Here is a 16,763-nt window from a genome sequence, read left to right as displayed (position 1 = left end):
CTAGTTGAGGAGGAACAAGTCCAGATCGAAGAAGGCAATCCCGAAGGTGAAGTCGTCCTATCGTTGGACCTTGGTGTTGACACATGGCTGGAACATCGAGTTTTTGTTGGGTCAATTTTGAAATAGAGACGCATAGGCAGTAAACTTCTCTGACGATGACGAGACCACCATCGACCAAGGTAGGGATGATGAGGTGACTAGTGAACAAGTGCGGCAAGCGAGTAAGGTACTGTAGGCGAGCTAGGTCCGTTGCGATAGTGACAAGAGGTGTAGGAGAGGCAATGGTCGAGCGGTGCAGGAGCGATGATAACGAGTGTTACAGGTGCAACGATGGTTAAGTGGTGCAAGAGCGATATAGGTCGAGTGAGTATAGTGAGCAAGCGACAAAAATAAGGTAAGAAGAGAGGAAGAGAAATCGGTTAAGGTGAGAAGTAGATATAAATTTAATAATTTAAAATAATAAAATTATATTTTTATCCTTTTTATTTGTGCTTTTTTGCACGTGACAACACGTGCTATTTTTTCTATCAATAAAATTAACGGTATAAGAAGAATTGGGATTAAATATTTTATCTTCGTAAGTGTTGAGAGACCCCATATGCTACTTGTTAAGGTATAGCAACTAGGATGTTAACCATAGTTAACTGTAGGAGTAATTTATAATTGCTCCTATATAGCATCGATCGTTGAAGAAACAGTCCAAGTGCCACGTTGATATAGTATCAATTATATAACTATCGGTTTAATAAAAAGAATAGTTCAAGTGCTTGTTTGTCATATTTAGAATTTAAGGTAGGATGTTCAATGCGCGTTTGATTGTATTCTACGTTTGAAGAACTAAATTAAAAATTTTGAGGGTTTCCCTTCTAATTTCGAACACCTAAGATGTTTGTTTTGGCAGGACTAAAGTTTATCAGCTGAATTCAACCAAAGCTATCGTTTGGCTTAGCCATATATAGACATCTTCCTTTCCTAACTTTGTGGTACCCATCATAAACACCACTAGAAGAAACGGAAGAAAGAGCCAACAGCACCAGACTGACCGTATATATCCACTGTATAATTGTCACATATATTTCAAGGTGTTTTCTTCACTCTTTGATGAAAAACAATGTATTGAAAGCTTAGTTAAGTTGGTGAAGAGGATGCCTCAGCCATTTGGAACATGGATTAATTGCTGGCTCTCAGTACTGTTTGACCCAGTAGTGATCAGTACAGCTATCACTGATCTGCATTCACATTCAGATGCAGTCTTATTTGGGTTAGCAAAAAGTTTACTATTTTAGTCAACTGCTTAGGTGGTGTGGTGGTGGTCGAGTCAAAGATTTAGTTGAATGGATGAATATTTGAGATCTGGTGTCTTCCATTTCAACTAATCAATGTACGCATTCTTTTAGTTCTTCCCTAAATCTACTAATCAATGTACACAAGGGTTGGTATGTAGCACATCTTTTCAGTTCGACTTTGATAAAAGATGCTTCCAGCTGATCTGTGCCACATTAATTTGACTTGTTGGAATTGTTTCCTTCATGTGTCGTCACATGAACACCCAAGAAAGAGTTTGTGTGATTTGCACATGCCCGTGTCACTTTCCTCTTGACTCATTAAATGGAAAACCAATGAAAACCCTAAATGGAGGCTGCAACGAATGAATCATCATGTATTAATGTGGAGGAAATTAACAAAGGAAGGAAGAATCTGATGAAGAAAACTCAGTACATGAATGTAAGTAGATAAAGTCGGAGAAGAGCACAACAATGAAGGAGAACACTCGACGAATCCATGCCATGCAATGATACAGTGGAGTAGGTAGCTCCGACTCCTACAGAAGATTACCAGCTGCAATGCCCAAGACACCAACCGCCGCGATGAAGCTCCACCCTACTTCCCTTCCCTTCAAGCTCGCCCCGGAACCGGTGCTGCCCTCGGAGGGCGAATCAGCACCTTCTCCGGACGACGAGGAAGGTGGGGAGTTGGGTTTCTTCGTCGACGGCGCTGGGGCCGCTGCCGGAGGCTGTGGGCCGAAGATCTCGAACGGCAGCAGCACCTTCTCGACGGGGTAGACGGCGAGGGGGAATTCGGAGTAGAGCGGAGTGTTGATGGGCGTCTCGACGACGCCGGTGGAGACGTTGGCCTGATTGTTCGTCGTGGTGGTCACGTTGAGCTTGAACACGCCGGTCTTCCCCGACGCCTGCGTCGGCAGCGGGTTGCTCGCGGTCTGGAAAATGGTCAGGCTATAGTAGCGCGGGAGGACGTGGTAGAGCACGAGCTCGACCTGCTGCTGCTGGTTGAGGCTGTTGAGCGTGCCGGCCTTGAGACCGCCGAAGGCGTTGTCGGTGGGGGCGAAGACGGTGAGGCCATTGAAGCTGTTGTTGAGCTGGCTGTTGAGCTGCTCGTCCACCCGCGTCTGCTGCAGGAGGCGTATGAAGGAGTTGAAATTCCCGCCCTTGACGAGGATGGCGGTGAGGTTGAGCGGTCCAGCAGGGGCCGGCGGAGCGGCGGCCGGCTGGGATCGCACCAGGGGCGCGGTCAAGAGAAGCAATGTGGCGAAGCTGAGCACCGCGGAGACTGATGACGAGGCCATGGTGTATGAGGTGGTGGTGAGAGGCAGTGGAAGGAGGCCGGAGGGTCGCATGGTATATAAGAAAGAGAGGGAGAGTATAGCGAGGCTGGAATTAGCTGGCTTTTGGATCCATCTTCAATGCTGAGCACTTGCGATTAAACAATACCGAGAGAGATTACATGTAGTTGGAACATATTTTTCTTGAAAGAAAGAGAGAAAAAGAATGATGCCTTCAAGTCATTTATGTATTCAAGAGAAGAGATTGCATGTGCAATGAAAAATGAAAAATGAAAAAGAAAGGAATTCTGATAGAATGGTTGGGAGGAGATAAACAAAGAATTCAACAGATGTAGTTCTACCTAAACAGCAAAGAAAACTATGTATCATTGATGTTGATGGTTGGTTCCAATTCAAAGCATCAATGTCATCGGGTACGACATCATTTTCAAGGAGACCTTGTTTTCCTTGTGCATCCTGCAAGCATGTCTACACAATGCCACTCTGAATCCATGACTTGGTTTGGAGTCGAGATCTTTTTTTCTGGAGTAAGAGATGACTTGCTTTAAAAACTGGGGAAGGTGGAAGCTTGAATGATATAAGAGCATTATTAGTTTATTGATATGATACAGGCAGCCTGTAGTATCCAGGCAGCTTAGCTTAGCTGCCTGCAGTCACCAACCAACCTGCAGCTGTCAGTTATTCTTTTTCTACTTGGTGCTCTCCGTTCTTATATTAATCAGAAACAACCCTAACCATTTGGTGCTCTCCCTGCATGCATGCTGCGAAATAGAAAAAGAGTCCAAGTCATGATCGGCAACAATGGGCTTAATTAATTATTGGCAGATATATATAGATCATATCATATCAATCAATGAGACTGAGAGATCTGATTCAAGTCCTACTTCAATTTAGTTCAAACTTATTTCAAATCATCCTCAAACTCAATTCAAATTTGACTAACTAAGCTTATGTTCAAGATCATTCCACCTAAGATTGGAGTTAATTTTGAGTCCAAATGAGATTCCTTTAATGGTATCTAACAATTAAAGTCTTAAGTGAGTAGTCGTGCTTAAATCCATAACTTAAAGAAATCAATCACAGAGTTTACTCTTTGAGTTCAAAGTCAAATTGAATTCGATCATAAATTTCCATGCTCCGGTTAACCAAATTAAATAAAGAATAATATTGTTCATAAATTATTCAATAACTTGTTGTACTTTAAATTGTTCAAGTCCAGCTACTTGCGATTACTTAATGTGCATAATGATATTACTCAATCAATTTAGGGATCCATAAACGATTTGACCGTTTAAGGGTTCGCGGTTAGGTTTCGTGATTCGTGTTTTTAAGGGTTGCCTCGGAAGCTTCAAATCCAGAACATGTGATGATACCAACATAGAAGTTGATGCTTAGCACTGATGCGGAGCGTTGACGAAAAAAATTCAAGAAAGAAAAATAATGGGCGATTTCGATAGAAACTATCTATTTTTCAAATAATATCTTTAATTAAAACATATACAAACTATCCCTCCACCGTCGCTTGTCGTCGTCTGCTATCCGTGGCCCACCGTCCGCAAGAGAAAGAGAAGGGAGAAGGAAAGAAGAGAAAGAGACAGAAAAAAAGAAGCTGAAGAGAAGGAAAAGGAGGAAGAAGGGAGAGCTATGATGATAGTGGGAGAGGTATTTACAAATTTTTTAACTTGAGGTATTTATTGTTCGAGAAATATTAAAATAATATACTGTTTAAAATATATATATATATATATATATATATTAAAAAAATCTAAATATACAAAAATTATGAGATATCATGAAAAATTAGATTTTTTAAATATTTCATAAAATTTTCCAGATATTTCTGCCACAAATAATTTTCTTGTCCACAACATTTGCACAAACCCACAATAAATTTAATTTGGTAGGAACGCAAAAAAATTAAATTAAGTGCGCACACACATATATATCTTAAAAACTTAAATTTAAATTTTATCTCAGTTGCCAATCGACCATTAAATATATACGTATGTCATTTCATTTTAGACTAGTCAATTTTAAATAATGGCTAACCTGAATTTTTTGAATTAATTGGGATAATAGGATAAATTAAGATGTACAAGGGCATCTATGTAATTCTATACAATGAAGGGTTAGACGTGTAAATTGATTTACCTAAGAGAACGGGAACCTCCTTATCCTGGCCGACCCAAATCCCTCGCCGCTCCCTTCGCCTTCCCCGTCCCGCTCGGACGAAGCCCGCTTGCTCCGCCTGACATGATCGTTGCCGTCGCCGCCCGTAGGTTGCTCTGCCGGTCGCTTTCCCTCCGGCCCACTGTTGCTGCGAGGATCGGGGCCTCCCGCCCTTCCCTCCGCCCGCTCCCCAGGTCGAGGCCGGCGGCCACTGCCTCTCGGTTCCCAAGGTATCGGATCCCGTTCTTATAGCGATTCGATCTTGATCTTTTACTTTCTCGCCTCTGTCTTGCTTTGGGCGACGATGGTTATCTGTTCTTGAAAATGTAAGGTCTCCCGTTGAGACAAGCTTCTGTTTGGAGTCCCTGCTGCCGATACACAACGCCACGGCCTCGGCATTGATGACATCAATGCTCACCATTTCCCGCAGAGGTTCTGGGTGGCTTTCTGAAGGTAAACTCCAAACCCTTCTTTGGCTGCAGTACGCTAATCTTCTTGTAATGGTGGTTGCATCCAATTGCTTTCAGCGATTTGTTTTCTTGTATTTGCAAGTTAATCGCCAGTTATCATAGATGTAAATTGATTATTTGTTCTTCATTTAATGAATCACCTATAATTGCATCGTTTTCGGCTTGTTCTTTGGTTTCTTCTGGTGATGCTACTCTGCCACCTTCTGAGTTAATGGCTATATACTTATGTGATCCGTTGTGTCTTTCGTGGTTATGGATAAGTTTCTGCTTGCAGAGGAATTAAGCAAAGGTCTACTAGGCATTCTTCTCTTCTGTTGGAATTTATGTGAAAAATCTTTAGTATTTGTGAGCGACCAATCAAATGATTACTAATAGTTAGTACTTCTTTGAGTCTTGCCTACTTATGTGCCTCAAGGTTAACACTACAAGGGAAAAAGAAAGAAAATACACATCATGGAGGTGAATTTCCTTGCTGTGAGATGCATTTCATTTCCCAGAAAAGAATTTATGGACATTTTAATATTAGTTATTACATTATAGTGATGGTTTTTAAATTATTTCAAAACATAAGGATGAGATTTGCAAAAGCAGATAAGTAGCTTATATTGTATTCTTTATGGTTGCCTATGGACTCCAAGTGAAAATAAGAAGGCTTTATAGAGTATAAAAGTGATAGAGATAAAATCATCTAAGATGCATAGGTATGTGAACTTGTTAATATGAATATTTGTATATATAAGGGTGCTAGGTCCTTCTTGGTTATAGCTCTCTTTCTTGTAGAGTATGTTGACCATGTTGAAGTCTTATATTATGTCACATCTCTTTATGATTGATTCGATCAGATTAATCTCTTTGGTGCCATAATATATATATATATATATATATATATATATATATATTTGTTTAAAGTGAAAAAAGTCATACTGATTTTTCTACATTCAACCAGCTGGGAAGAATGATGACGTGTGACAATTACTAGGTGGAATCTAGCAAATAATTTATCTGATCTTCTCAGAAATACAGGTTGGCATAATGAAAATTTTGTCTTTTTCTTGGTTAAATATCTAGTTATGTTGTTCACCTTCTGATTGATTTGGCTATTTTCCAAGATAAATTTTCTAGAGGATTAAGCACCTATATCTGGTCTGGAGCAAGAACTATAAATAAACATGTGTAATCATGTTCTATATTTTTTTTTTACTTGGGCGGTTGGACCAATGCTTAGCTTATGGGCTTTAGATGGTAAAAGTGAACATTCGTTTTAGCAAACTGCAATAAAAAAAATAAAGATATTGCTTTTTGTAGTAATAATCCCCTATTAGTGACTAGCCCCAAATTTCAGTAATGGTAGAATGATAGTGAATAATAGATATCCAGAATAGCAGACCTTGCATTGTAGAGAACATATGTCCTATCGGAGGGCTTGTTTGTAATTTTTGGATTGGGGATGTTCTGCTTGAATGGAAACATGCACTTGTACTGGAGGGGAGGGGGAGTTTTGGTAGCTTATGCCTGAAGTTCTTTTTTTCTGACTGTCAGTGCAAGTGTTTTTTAGATTTCCTCTTACTGGGAAATGGGAATCATATAAATGCAAGTGTACACTGTCATTCTAGGTTCACAATTAAATTGAACTTCTGCATCATTTGAGATGCCATTGGCAAAAGACTTTCTTTTTTTGACTAAGTGACCTAGGCTTCAGAACTATAATGTCTTTGCTTTCCTTGAATATATGTATATTTCTTTTAAGTTCAAGATGACTCATCCTCTAAAATATTAAGTCTAGGCCAAAAGCTTGTTCCCTTTGTGTGACGATTGCAGTGCTGTATTTTTGAACTCTTAATTTGATGTATCAGCAAATTGAAGGAATATACTGATATATTGTATTTACATCAGCTGGCAAGATGGTGTATGATGACTATCCAGTGGGTCCAAGCAATTATTTGGTTTCAGAACTTCCTGCTTATTAAGACAAAGGTAGCTTGTTAAGACATGGAAGGAACTCACATTGGTTTTGTGAATTTCAGCTAGATGAACCACTAAAGATTCTTCCCCATCTTGTTGTTCTCAAGATTTTCTATATTGTTTGTTAGTTTTATGGTCTTCAGATATTCTCAACATATCTTCCTCATCTTCCGGCATGCTTCCACAACAAAAATAAAAAAAAGGTAGCTTGTTAAGACATGGAAGGAACTCACATTGGTTTTGTGAATTTCAGCTAGATGAACCACTAAAGGTTCTTCCCCATCTTGTTGTTCTCAAGATTTTCTATATTGTTTGTTAGTTTTATGGTCTTCAGATATTCTCAACATATCTTCCTCATCTTCCGGCATGCTTCCACAACAAAAATAAAAAAAAGGTGTCATTTGCATTCTTATTTATCATGCTGGTGCCTGATTTTTGTTAATTGTTGTCTCATCAGTATCAACAGCTTAATTTTTGAAATAATGTCATAATTATTGGACGATTCACATTAGAAATGCTTCTTTTTTTTCTTTGTCAAACATCAATGTTGAATTGAATCCAGTTGCCTTGTGTTTTTGCTTATTCTGTTTGTTGGATCTATGAGATGTGTTTCTGATATCTTGTATTTGCTAGCTGACAATCGCTGGTTAATTTAGTTGTGATTTGTGGAAACTTGGTGATTTCTCATTTGTTTTGGTCTGCTGTTTCTTATCATGAAAGGCTTTTGAACTGGAATTACTGTCTCTCTTGCTATTTTATCCCCTTGATGCCACAACTTTTTTTTTATTTATCTGAATCGAAGTTTTATTGTAAATGAAAATTCTGCATTGTTGTTTACTATGATTATGGTGATCTTTCCACATTTGAAGTTGTAGCTTAGAGAGTTTGTCTTGTATTGTAGATGGATGAGTCTTAATTTATTTGAGGACGCTGCACTGGACATGGAATTGTGGATTTCTTGGTAGTGGAAGATTTTCTTGGAGCAATTTATTCCTTTTACTATTGGTTTCATCTATTGGACAGGATTAAATGGTATGAATAAAGTGACACTAGTTGGAAAATTGCAATTTTGGCTGTCTTTTTTCTGTGCGATTTTGCAGCAGCAAGGCAGAATGTTATCTTGAACAGTTGCAACATTAACATCATCAGTTAGCTCAGTTAGCTGGTGATTTGCATTAGGCTGTAACTGAATTGTGTTAAGCAAAGTGATATATTGTCACAGATAAAATCATAAATGAGGTGTTTGATGTAATGCTCATATATGTTCGTATCTTTCGATTTTGTTTATATTTTGAACAACATGTAGAGGGTTGAAAATAGACTTGCTAGTCATATTTTGGTTGGTTTTGGTGATCACTTTAAGCCTATGAACGAAGGTTGTGTCATATGAGCACTTGTGGGCATTTCAGTTTGTAGTGGATCATGTTGGAATCTTTGTTATGCGATCGTTCAGAGCTTATGAAGTTTATGTTTGTAATTTGTATTGGTTATGAAATGTTTGTTGAAATGGTTGCTTGTAGATTCCGAGTGAAATATTTTCTCTAATTTGTTTTATCTTTTGTATGTCTTAAGGGATCATTTGAGATTTCGGGGGGGTTAACCTTTGTAGACATAATCGTAATAGTGTTACATGACTTAGGCAAAATCAGTTAAGTTCGTGACATTTGGTCTCAGAGCGGGATAAACACATATAGGAAACAATTTATATATATGAATGAATTCGGTGCCCTTATAGAGTCCAATAAACATAGATATGTTATAACTAGTTATAACTAAGCCTTTTTGGGCGGTAGGGCTACAAAGGGGAAATGACTCTTCTCTTATAGCTAATTATCTAAAAAACTCCCTCCCTTTATAGCGTTTTCAATGCATTTGGATGAGAAACTGTTTCTGCTCCATAATACGTTGAGTCAACTAATCATTCAACTACTTTCCTTAATGCACTTAGTCTTGCTTGATAACATGTAAATGTAGGAGACCTAGTGGGCCTGCGTTGAGGGTAGTCGGTATGTGCGATTGTTTGGGAGGGAAACGAGCATGGAAATGTAGGGAAAGAAGTCGCTTAGAAGAGCAGGCATTTGATAATGATATTCAGAAGAATGACCAACGTTCGTGTGAGAGGCATCACGAGGACAAGCAAGCTGGGAAGAATGCGTAGCGCACAAAGGTTGGGATGGTTGAGTTCGAGTTACGGCTCGACGTTAGCAATTATACTTGATGGTGCTCAAAGTGAGCGGGGCACTTAGTAAAGGGTGAGATCATGTAAAGTGGGATGAGTTACTTAAGTGACCGAAAGAGTTGTGTAAAGCTCATAGAAATGAGGGGAATTGTTAACTCGAAAAATTCATTACTCATGCAAGGGCTTGTATGCGGACGATGGAATGTTTGTGGACATCCCAAGGCGACCGAGACTCGATGTCATGGAGCATTGAAACTTTCTCTTCGATATGGGAAGGATATGTTCGTAAGAGGTTGAAGTGTGCACCGAGTTCATTATGTTGTTAGGTCTTGAGGGGTGCAACAGGGGTTGTACCGGCGAGGAGTCGTAATCTAGCAAGTGTGTTTGCGGGGATAGAATAATGCACAGTTTGTTTAGCAAGGCGGAGTAGTCCAAAGGGATGGTAGTTTTCGAAACTTCTATATGAAAGGATGCGAAGAGAGAAATTGTTCCAACGGGACAAATATCTAAGAGGGATAAATCCCGGTTCTCTAGAGGGAGAATCATGTGCAACGAACCATACATGTTGAAGAGTACCTCAAGACAACAACTCTACAAAGCTCAACGGATCGAGCGAGCAGTGAGGAGTCATTGCATGATCTTGTATAAGATAATGCATTGGTGGATACATTGCGAGATCAAGTGGAGCAGCGACCCAAGGCAACACCAAATGAAGGCACACTTGAAGTCGATATGGAGATTGAATTCAACGAAGGGTTGACCCGTGGAATGGTGGGCGCGAGGGCCACCATCAACTCAATGCAAACCAAGGAGCGGAGTCACTTGAGTGTAACTTGGTGAAGTACCCAAGCCACATGAAGGGAGTCGACATAGAATATGAAACATGGAGTGGAGGCACGAAGCTTTCTTTGGATAAAGGTAAAGGACATGAACTCTTGCAGAGGTAAGAACGGGATCATGTCGTTCTATGGGACCTTCATTTTGATGGAGCAGACCCATCTTGCATAGTGCCAAAGACAAAGGGAGCTTTGAGGCACATGCACTTTATCTCGGAGAAGTATTTGACGGAGGGACCAACACGACTCAACTTGCGGAGGTGAAGTTGGGGTCAGAAGGCCTTGATACGAGGCAAGAGGACGTAAAGACGTGTACTCTTAAAGAATATGTATAGTGTTGTCATTCGAGTTGACATGAAGGAAGTGGTGCATAATGGAGATTGTGCTGGTGGGGGCAAAGGCCTAGGATCCAAACAATGGTGCGCACCAATTTCAATGAAGTCTATGGACTTCGGGAGCTGCTAGGTGATGGATTGTCCTAGAGCTGTGTTCGTCTGGGTGTGACCCGAGAGCGGGTGGATGAAGGTCGATTGTCGAAGGAGCAAGCATAATTGAAGGTGGAAGAGGCCCTGTGATGTGTTGGCAAAGGCCACACATGGAGGGATTGTAATCCGAGTTCATCCCATAATGATCAGAATGCAATGAAGATATTACCAAGATGTGACATGGTGTAGTAGATCATGGTGGAATTGTTCGTGGCAATGCGATAGATACACAACTAGTCCCGTGAGGGACTAGATCATACAAAGGTATGATCGGGAGCTACTGAGAGCTCCATTTTGGTGAACAATACGATGACAAAAAGGGCTATGAATTTAAGGAATGAATGTCATGGTATCGTAGAGGCGGGTCTTTCGTTTGTTTATCGAATTTTGCATCGGATTAAAGCCTTGGTCATCAGCATATGAGGGCTGTGTATCACCTAGGGAGAATTTTGAATGCAAGTACCAGTAAGTCCCATGAGAGACTTGATCATGCAGAGATATGATTAGAGCGGTTGGAGAGTTGGACCGCTCTAGAGCTCATATTCACTTAAGAGAGCCCGATAAGTTAGAGGATAAGGTCGAGTAAGCGAACATTGCTACCAAGGAAGCTAAGGAGAACATAATCGGCGTGAGCCCTGCAACATAATGGTGGAGGCTGTACATGTGAGTTATAGTTTGTCTTTTTATCGACCAAGGGGAACTTTTCGGAGAACACAAAGGTGTTGAAGTGGTCGAAAGGGGCGAGGAAGCGATGACAACTCTAGAGAGACTTAGCTACCAAAAACCAAGCATCGATTAGAATGAAGGTGGACTCGGAGAAGTGTCATAATGTTGCGAAGGTGGATCTGTCGATCACGAAGAAAGGGATGTAGACACAATGCGATGAATAGTAGGGCCATGGGCATAACAATGCCATGGTACTGCAAAGGCAAGACTTCCATGGAGTCATCGATCCCTTGCTCTCGTGGAGGGAGGCTCTTATGGAAGGAGAGCGCTTAGTCATGAAAGGGGCCGTGAATGTGTAAAATGCAAAGACAAACTCCAAGTACTGAGACAAGGTTGAAGGGCATAGGCCAAGAAATTTTGTAAGACTAGTGTCAATGTGCTTCTCATCAAAATAGCAAAAAGTGGAGGACTTCGAGTCAATGTAAGAGTGCTCGATTAAGGAACGTAGAAGGCAGTACGTGATGCTGTACCTTTGAAAATGGTATAATCCTAAAGGTGACCAAAACTATTAGAGACTTGCTCCAAGTTGGGATGAAAACTTCTTGCCGCCTAGAAGTTCAATGACATTGAGAAGGTAAGTCACAATAGCCAACTCAACGCAATGAGTGCAAACACTTCGAGTGCTTCAAAAGTGTGAGCAAAGAGTGGGCGAAGGCTAGTAACCAACTCGATGCATGAAGTACAATCCTCGAGAAGGCGGGCTAACTCAAGTAACCTTTGCCTTCTCAACTCTTAAGTGAATGGGTGAAACCGAGTACCTCAATTCTTTTATTTATCCAATAGAGGAGTTCTACATAGGTTCAAAGACCCTTCGAAGAAACTTAAGGGAAGACAATAGTTGTTAAATTCTCACCAATGCTATTGAGAGTATATTATATGCTTCATTTTCCAACAGAATGCCAATCAAAAGCGGAAGTGATGCGAACTTACTTGGAAGTGATAACTAAGTGGAAGAAAAGTCGATGGGTAAATTTTGCGGAAAAAAGACTCGAAAACTTTAAAATCTACGAGGTGATACTGGTTGAAGCTCCAACAAGCATCCTCCAAGTTCAAGTGGCATGAGGTATTCAAGAGACTAGCGCATTCCAAGGATGGTATTTTCCTTCACCCGAGGGATTCGCAAGAACCAACAAGGATTAGCATAACTCAACCGACCTCACACCAGAGTCAGGGACATTGGTGAGTTGAAGTAGCATGGTAAATCAAAGATCGACTATTCAATAATAGCGGTAGAGTGCAATTGGGAGTCAAGAGACGCATTGCAGTTGGAGTAGAACATTGAAGACTTAGTAAAGGCGAAGAGATGTAGCGTTTACAAAGGCTTCGATGAGGATGTTGAAGGAATAAGTGAGGGAAGAATGTTACGGATAGAATTGTAAACGAGGTGTTTGATGTAATGCTTATATATGTTTGTTTCTTTCGGTTATATTCATGCTTTGTACAACATGTAGAGGGCTAAAAGTAGGCTTAACAGCCCTATTTTGGTTGACTTTAGTGGTCGCTTTAAATTTGTAAATAAATGTTGTATCATGTGGACAGTTGTGGACATTTCAGTTTGTAGTGCACTATTTTGAACCCTTTGTTGTACGATCGTTCATAGTTTATAAAGTCTGTGTTTGTAATTTGCATTAGCTATGAAGTGTTTGCTGAAATGGTTACTTGTGAATCCCGAGTGAAACGTTTTCTCTAACCTATTTTCTCTTTTGTAGGTCCTAAGGGATGAATCATAGGAGGTTTGGGGGATGTTGAATTTTGCGAACGAACACACTAAGGTGTTGCACGACGTAGACAAAACTAATTAAATTCATGACACTATAATTTTAGGGTTAGTAAAAGAGTCCTTGTGTCATCAGCAAGATATGTATAAGAATTGATAGTCTTAAAGAGCAGGAAGATCAGGAAGCATTGGAACATAAAAGAGAGACAGAGATCTTAACCTCTTGAGTGTGCACAGAGCACCTTGAAATCAAGTCTATAGTATTTATCTTGTTAAATCTATAACTCTTAATGTTTTATTTTATTTTTTCTTTGTATTATGTATATCATTTATATGTTAATGTTTTTAAGCATGCGGCCCACAAGAAATTGTTAGTCTTAGTGGATATTGCATGGTTTTGTCCCTTTGGATTGTACCTTCAAAAATATCATAGAAGTGACTTTTTGGCATTTAATGTCCTGGTTTTCTTTCTCCTCAATTAACGTGTGAGTAAATGTGCTTATCCCTACTAGGATAGTTTTGGTCACTTGGGCCCCTAACATAGAAACCATTTTGTTCCTATTGGGGTGGATCCAAAAAAAAAAAAAAAAGAAAGAGAAGAAGAAGGATAGAAGTGACACACCCACGAGGCCGTTGTTCTATTACGCCTCAATTCATATGAGACAAAAAAATGTGATTATCAATCCTTGATGACATTTTGGGCTTTTAGATTCATAGGCGTAAATTTACCTTGGTCCAGTTCGATCACATTCTGGTGGTAGATCTTTTCATTGTTTCTCTTTTCGTCTCACGGAGGCAAGATGAGCAGGGAAACTTGTATCAGGTATATGAGACCCATTGTGGGAGGGGAGCTACTGGCTTCCATGATCAGGAGAATTAGATTACATTCTTAAATGTGTATAAGACCTAATCTTGTGTTCTTGATGAGCATTATATGTAATATTGCTTCCTTGGGTTCTCCATTTCCACTCTAGTAGACTCCAGCTCGAACGGGACCCTTCAAGGCCTCGGGCATGTGCTGAACGTTTTCCACCCGCTGCGCTTACTCGTATGATGAATGGAGACACGAAAGGCGGGCCCATTGGTTCACAAGTGGGCTCAGGACGTCTGTTAACACAAAAGTGTACTTTTGCTTCGGACGAGCGGGCGCTGCAGATCTCGTCAACTCCCCTTCTAGCTGAATCGCTACCCAACTTAAGAAAGCCTAGTTGGCCCATCTTAAGAAAGAAGGCTACTTAGAGACTATCTAATAGGAAAATACGGGTCCCACCTTTTAAACGCTCTGATGACGAGAAACGTTCGAAAGGTTGGTAGACTTTTAGCTGATATAGGAAAGGCTGTGATTCGTGTATCTCGCTTCGCACCTCACTTTTAGCTCGCAAAGAAAGCAATAAACGGGAGTCATCTACTGGTAGGTGGGAGACGTACTGTACAACTACTCCGACTCGCTGCTACAACGGCTCTCCCCACTACCATCCGAAACAACGAGACGAGAGCAAACCTATTAAATGGAGCGACGTCTGCAGCAGCACCTCATTCCATAGCTCTCCATTTTGTAACCGAAGCCTTCCCATAACTCTCTCTCTCTCTCTCTCTCTCCTCCGCCTCTTCTTCCGTCCGTTTTATGTCGTCTTTTAATTGGAAGCGGCAGCAGCGGCAGGGAAGGATTCATCTCTGCTTTACCATCTCTTCCATCCTCCGATCGGGAATTAGCGTCTGCCATTCCGTGGTCGCAGCGGCGGAGGAGATGGCCGCAGTTGACGATCGGGATGGCACGGACCGTCCGGCCGACGTCGCCGACCTGAAGGACCTGACCCGCGCGCTCTCCAAATTAAACCCCTCGGCCGAGGAGTTCGTGCCGTCCTCCCGCCGGCCCGCCGCCACGCGACTCTCCGCGGAGGCGCCGGCCTTCGTGGCCTCGATGCGCCTATTCGGGATGATGATCGACGGCGACGATGGGTCGTCCTGCAATCATCAGCCTCGCTGGGTAACCGCTTCCTCTCTATTTTGCACCTCTTTGCTGCGATCGTGCCTTGATGCGGGGAAATTGGAAGGGTTCAGGGTTTTGCTTTGATTTCCTAGCAACTGGGGCAGATTTAAAGGAGATAGAATCATAAACCTTAGGATTTATTTTGCACAGAGGAAGTACAATTACGATCAGAGGCCGAGGAAGGTTAATGACAGAGTTCATGGAGCACAGAAAGAGGACTGCATCAGGCGAACTGTCTATGTTTCTGACATTGATCATCATGTAAAGCCATCTAAGAATCTTTCCTTTATTTCCTTAATGGCTACCAATTTCTGTAATGACTATAAATTGCTAGCTTCACTTAAGATATTGGACTCAGAAACTTCTTAAACCACACTATGATCAATATGCTCCAGGTCAGTGAAGAACAGCTTGCTGCATTATTTGGAAACTGCGGGAAGGTAATTTCCTCCAAATATACTCAAATTAACGAAATCTATAGTTTCATTGTCACTAATGTTCGTGAATTGATGTGACCTTGTGATATTATTTATTTTCATCATTAGCTTGTCTTCCTCTATATTGAATATTATGCAACTCTTTTGATTATTGCAATGACATGATTGAAACAATATACCAATTGTCGATGAACTAGCCACCATTTTGTTATATTTGACCAATTATGATATAGTTCATGGCTAGATTGTGTAGTTTCAAAATGCGTAACAGGATGATTTGAGTTGGTCAGATTATAGCTTGTATTATTCAAGAATCCTCACTAACCTTCTCTAAGTACCTCTTCACGTTGCAGCCTAATGAAATGTGTCACATAAGGGACCGAATTGCGTTTGGTTATTTTTCTGCTTGTGTTCAGTTATGGAAGTTTGTCTTGGTTCAAACAGATCTTCTGCCTAGCATCACTTTTGTACTGAGTAGTAGTACTCTTTGCTTGTCCTGAGAAATTAACAATATTAGCAAATGCATATATTTTGGCCAGAAAGAGGTATTCCAAGTGTGAGAGGAGATTTGAGTTAGTTTATAAGACTAGATGTGCTTATTACTATTGTCTTGGACTTAAGTATTTTGGATTATCTGATTTAAGTTCATTATGTTAATGATTTAGGTATCCTATTGTATCAAATAAATTATAATAATTTCGGGCTGCCTGGTGCAGATTCATCAAGTCGGTAATGAATCAATTATCCAATCAGACCAGTTATCCCATCTGGTTGGATTCTAACAAATTGTATCAAGACACACCTAGTACAGTGTGCACATATGGTGCAACTCATAGGAGATTCCATGTTATGTTTAGGTCTTGACCAGAACATAAATATTTCAGTTTCATCTCACACCTGAGAATAGATTTGAGTTGCTCGTAGGGCTAGACAAATATATTACAATTAATTTGGGCTTAAATATTTTAGATCATGTGGTTTATAGACCTATCAAATCAGTGGGCCAGTAATCTCATGAGACCAAGTTCTGACATCAAATGTGATCTAGCTGATCACATGGAAGTTCATTTTATATAGAGTATTGATCTTCTATGCAACTACATAAAATTTGTAGGTAATATCTAATTTTAGTGTACGACTCTAAAGTTTCCAGAGCAACTCTGTCCATATAATGTATCTTCCACTTCCCTTCCTCCAAATGTCAGCACACT

The 16,763-nt window shown here is 40.5% G+C and overlaps 3 protein-coding genes across 3 annotated transcripts in view; 2 read left to right on the top strand and 1 right to left on the bottom strand.

Annotated features, from left to right (window-relative positions):
- Positions 1–1,633: 1,633 nt before the first annotated feature.
- Positions 1,634–2,624, bottom strand: LOC135676688 (fasciclin-like arabinogalactan protein 12). The gene has a single exon (XM_065188136.1). It carries the CDS (start codon positions 2,582–2,584, stop codon positions 1,823–1,825), a length of 762 nt encoding a protein of 253 aa, XP_065044208.1. The 5' UTR covers positions 2,585–2,624; the 3' UTR covers positions 1,634–1,822.
- Positions 2,625–4,732: 2,108 nt separating this feature from the next.
- On the top strand, positions 4,733–8,701 carry LOC135676690 (protein NUCLEAR FUSION DEFECTIVE 6, mitochondrial-like). Its single transcript, XM_065188140.1, has 4 exons — positions 4,733–4,980; positions 5,082–5,203; positions 7,114–7,194; positions 8,084–8,701. The coding sequence occupies exons 1-3, from the start codon at positions 4,835–4,837 to the stop codon at positions 7,185–7,187; spliced, it is 342 nt and encodes a 113-aa protein (XP_065044212.1). The 5' UTR covers positions 4,733–4,834; the 3' UTR covers positions 7,188–7,194; positions 8,084–8,701.
- A 5,857-nt stretch (positions 8,702–14,558) lies between these two features.
- LOC103988762 (polyadenylate-binding protein-interacting protein 8) overlaps positions 14,559–16,763 on the top strand; it is a 4,534-nt gene continuing 2,329 nt past the window's right edge. Inside the window, exons 1-3 of the mRNA XM_009407393.3 lie at positions 14,559–15,112; positions 15,266–15,376; positions 15,511–15,555. Of these exons, the coding sequence (XP_009405668.2) occupies positions 14,750–15,112; positions 15,266–15,376; positions 15,511–15,555 (519 nt within the window). The 5' untranslated portion in view covers positions 14,559–14,749. The remainder of the gene's footprint in view (positions 15,113–15,265; positions 15,377–15,510; positions 15,556–16,763) is intronic.

Source organism: Musa acuminata, chromosome BXJ1-6 (assembly GCF_036884655.1).
Source record: "Musa acuminata AAA Group cultivar baxijiao chromosome BXJ1-6, Cavendish_Baxijiao_AAA, whole genome shotgun sequence".
Taxonomy (NCBI): domain Eukaryota; kingdom Viridiplantae; phylum Streptophyta; class Magnoliopsida; order Zingiberales; family Musaceae; genus Musa; species Musa acuminata.
Note: the sequence above shows the minus strand (reverse complement) of the source record. Positions and strands in the feature narration are given on the sequence as shown.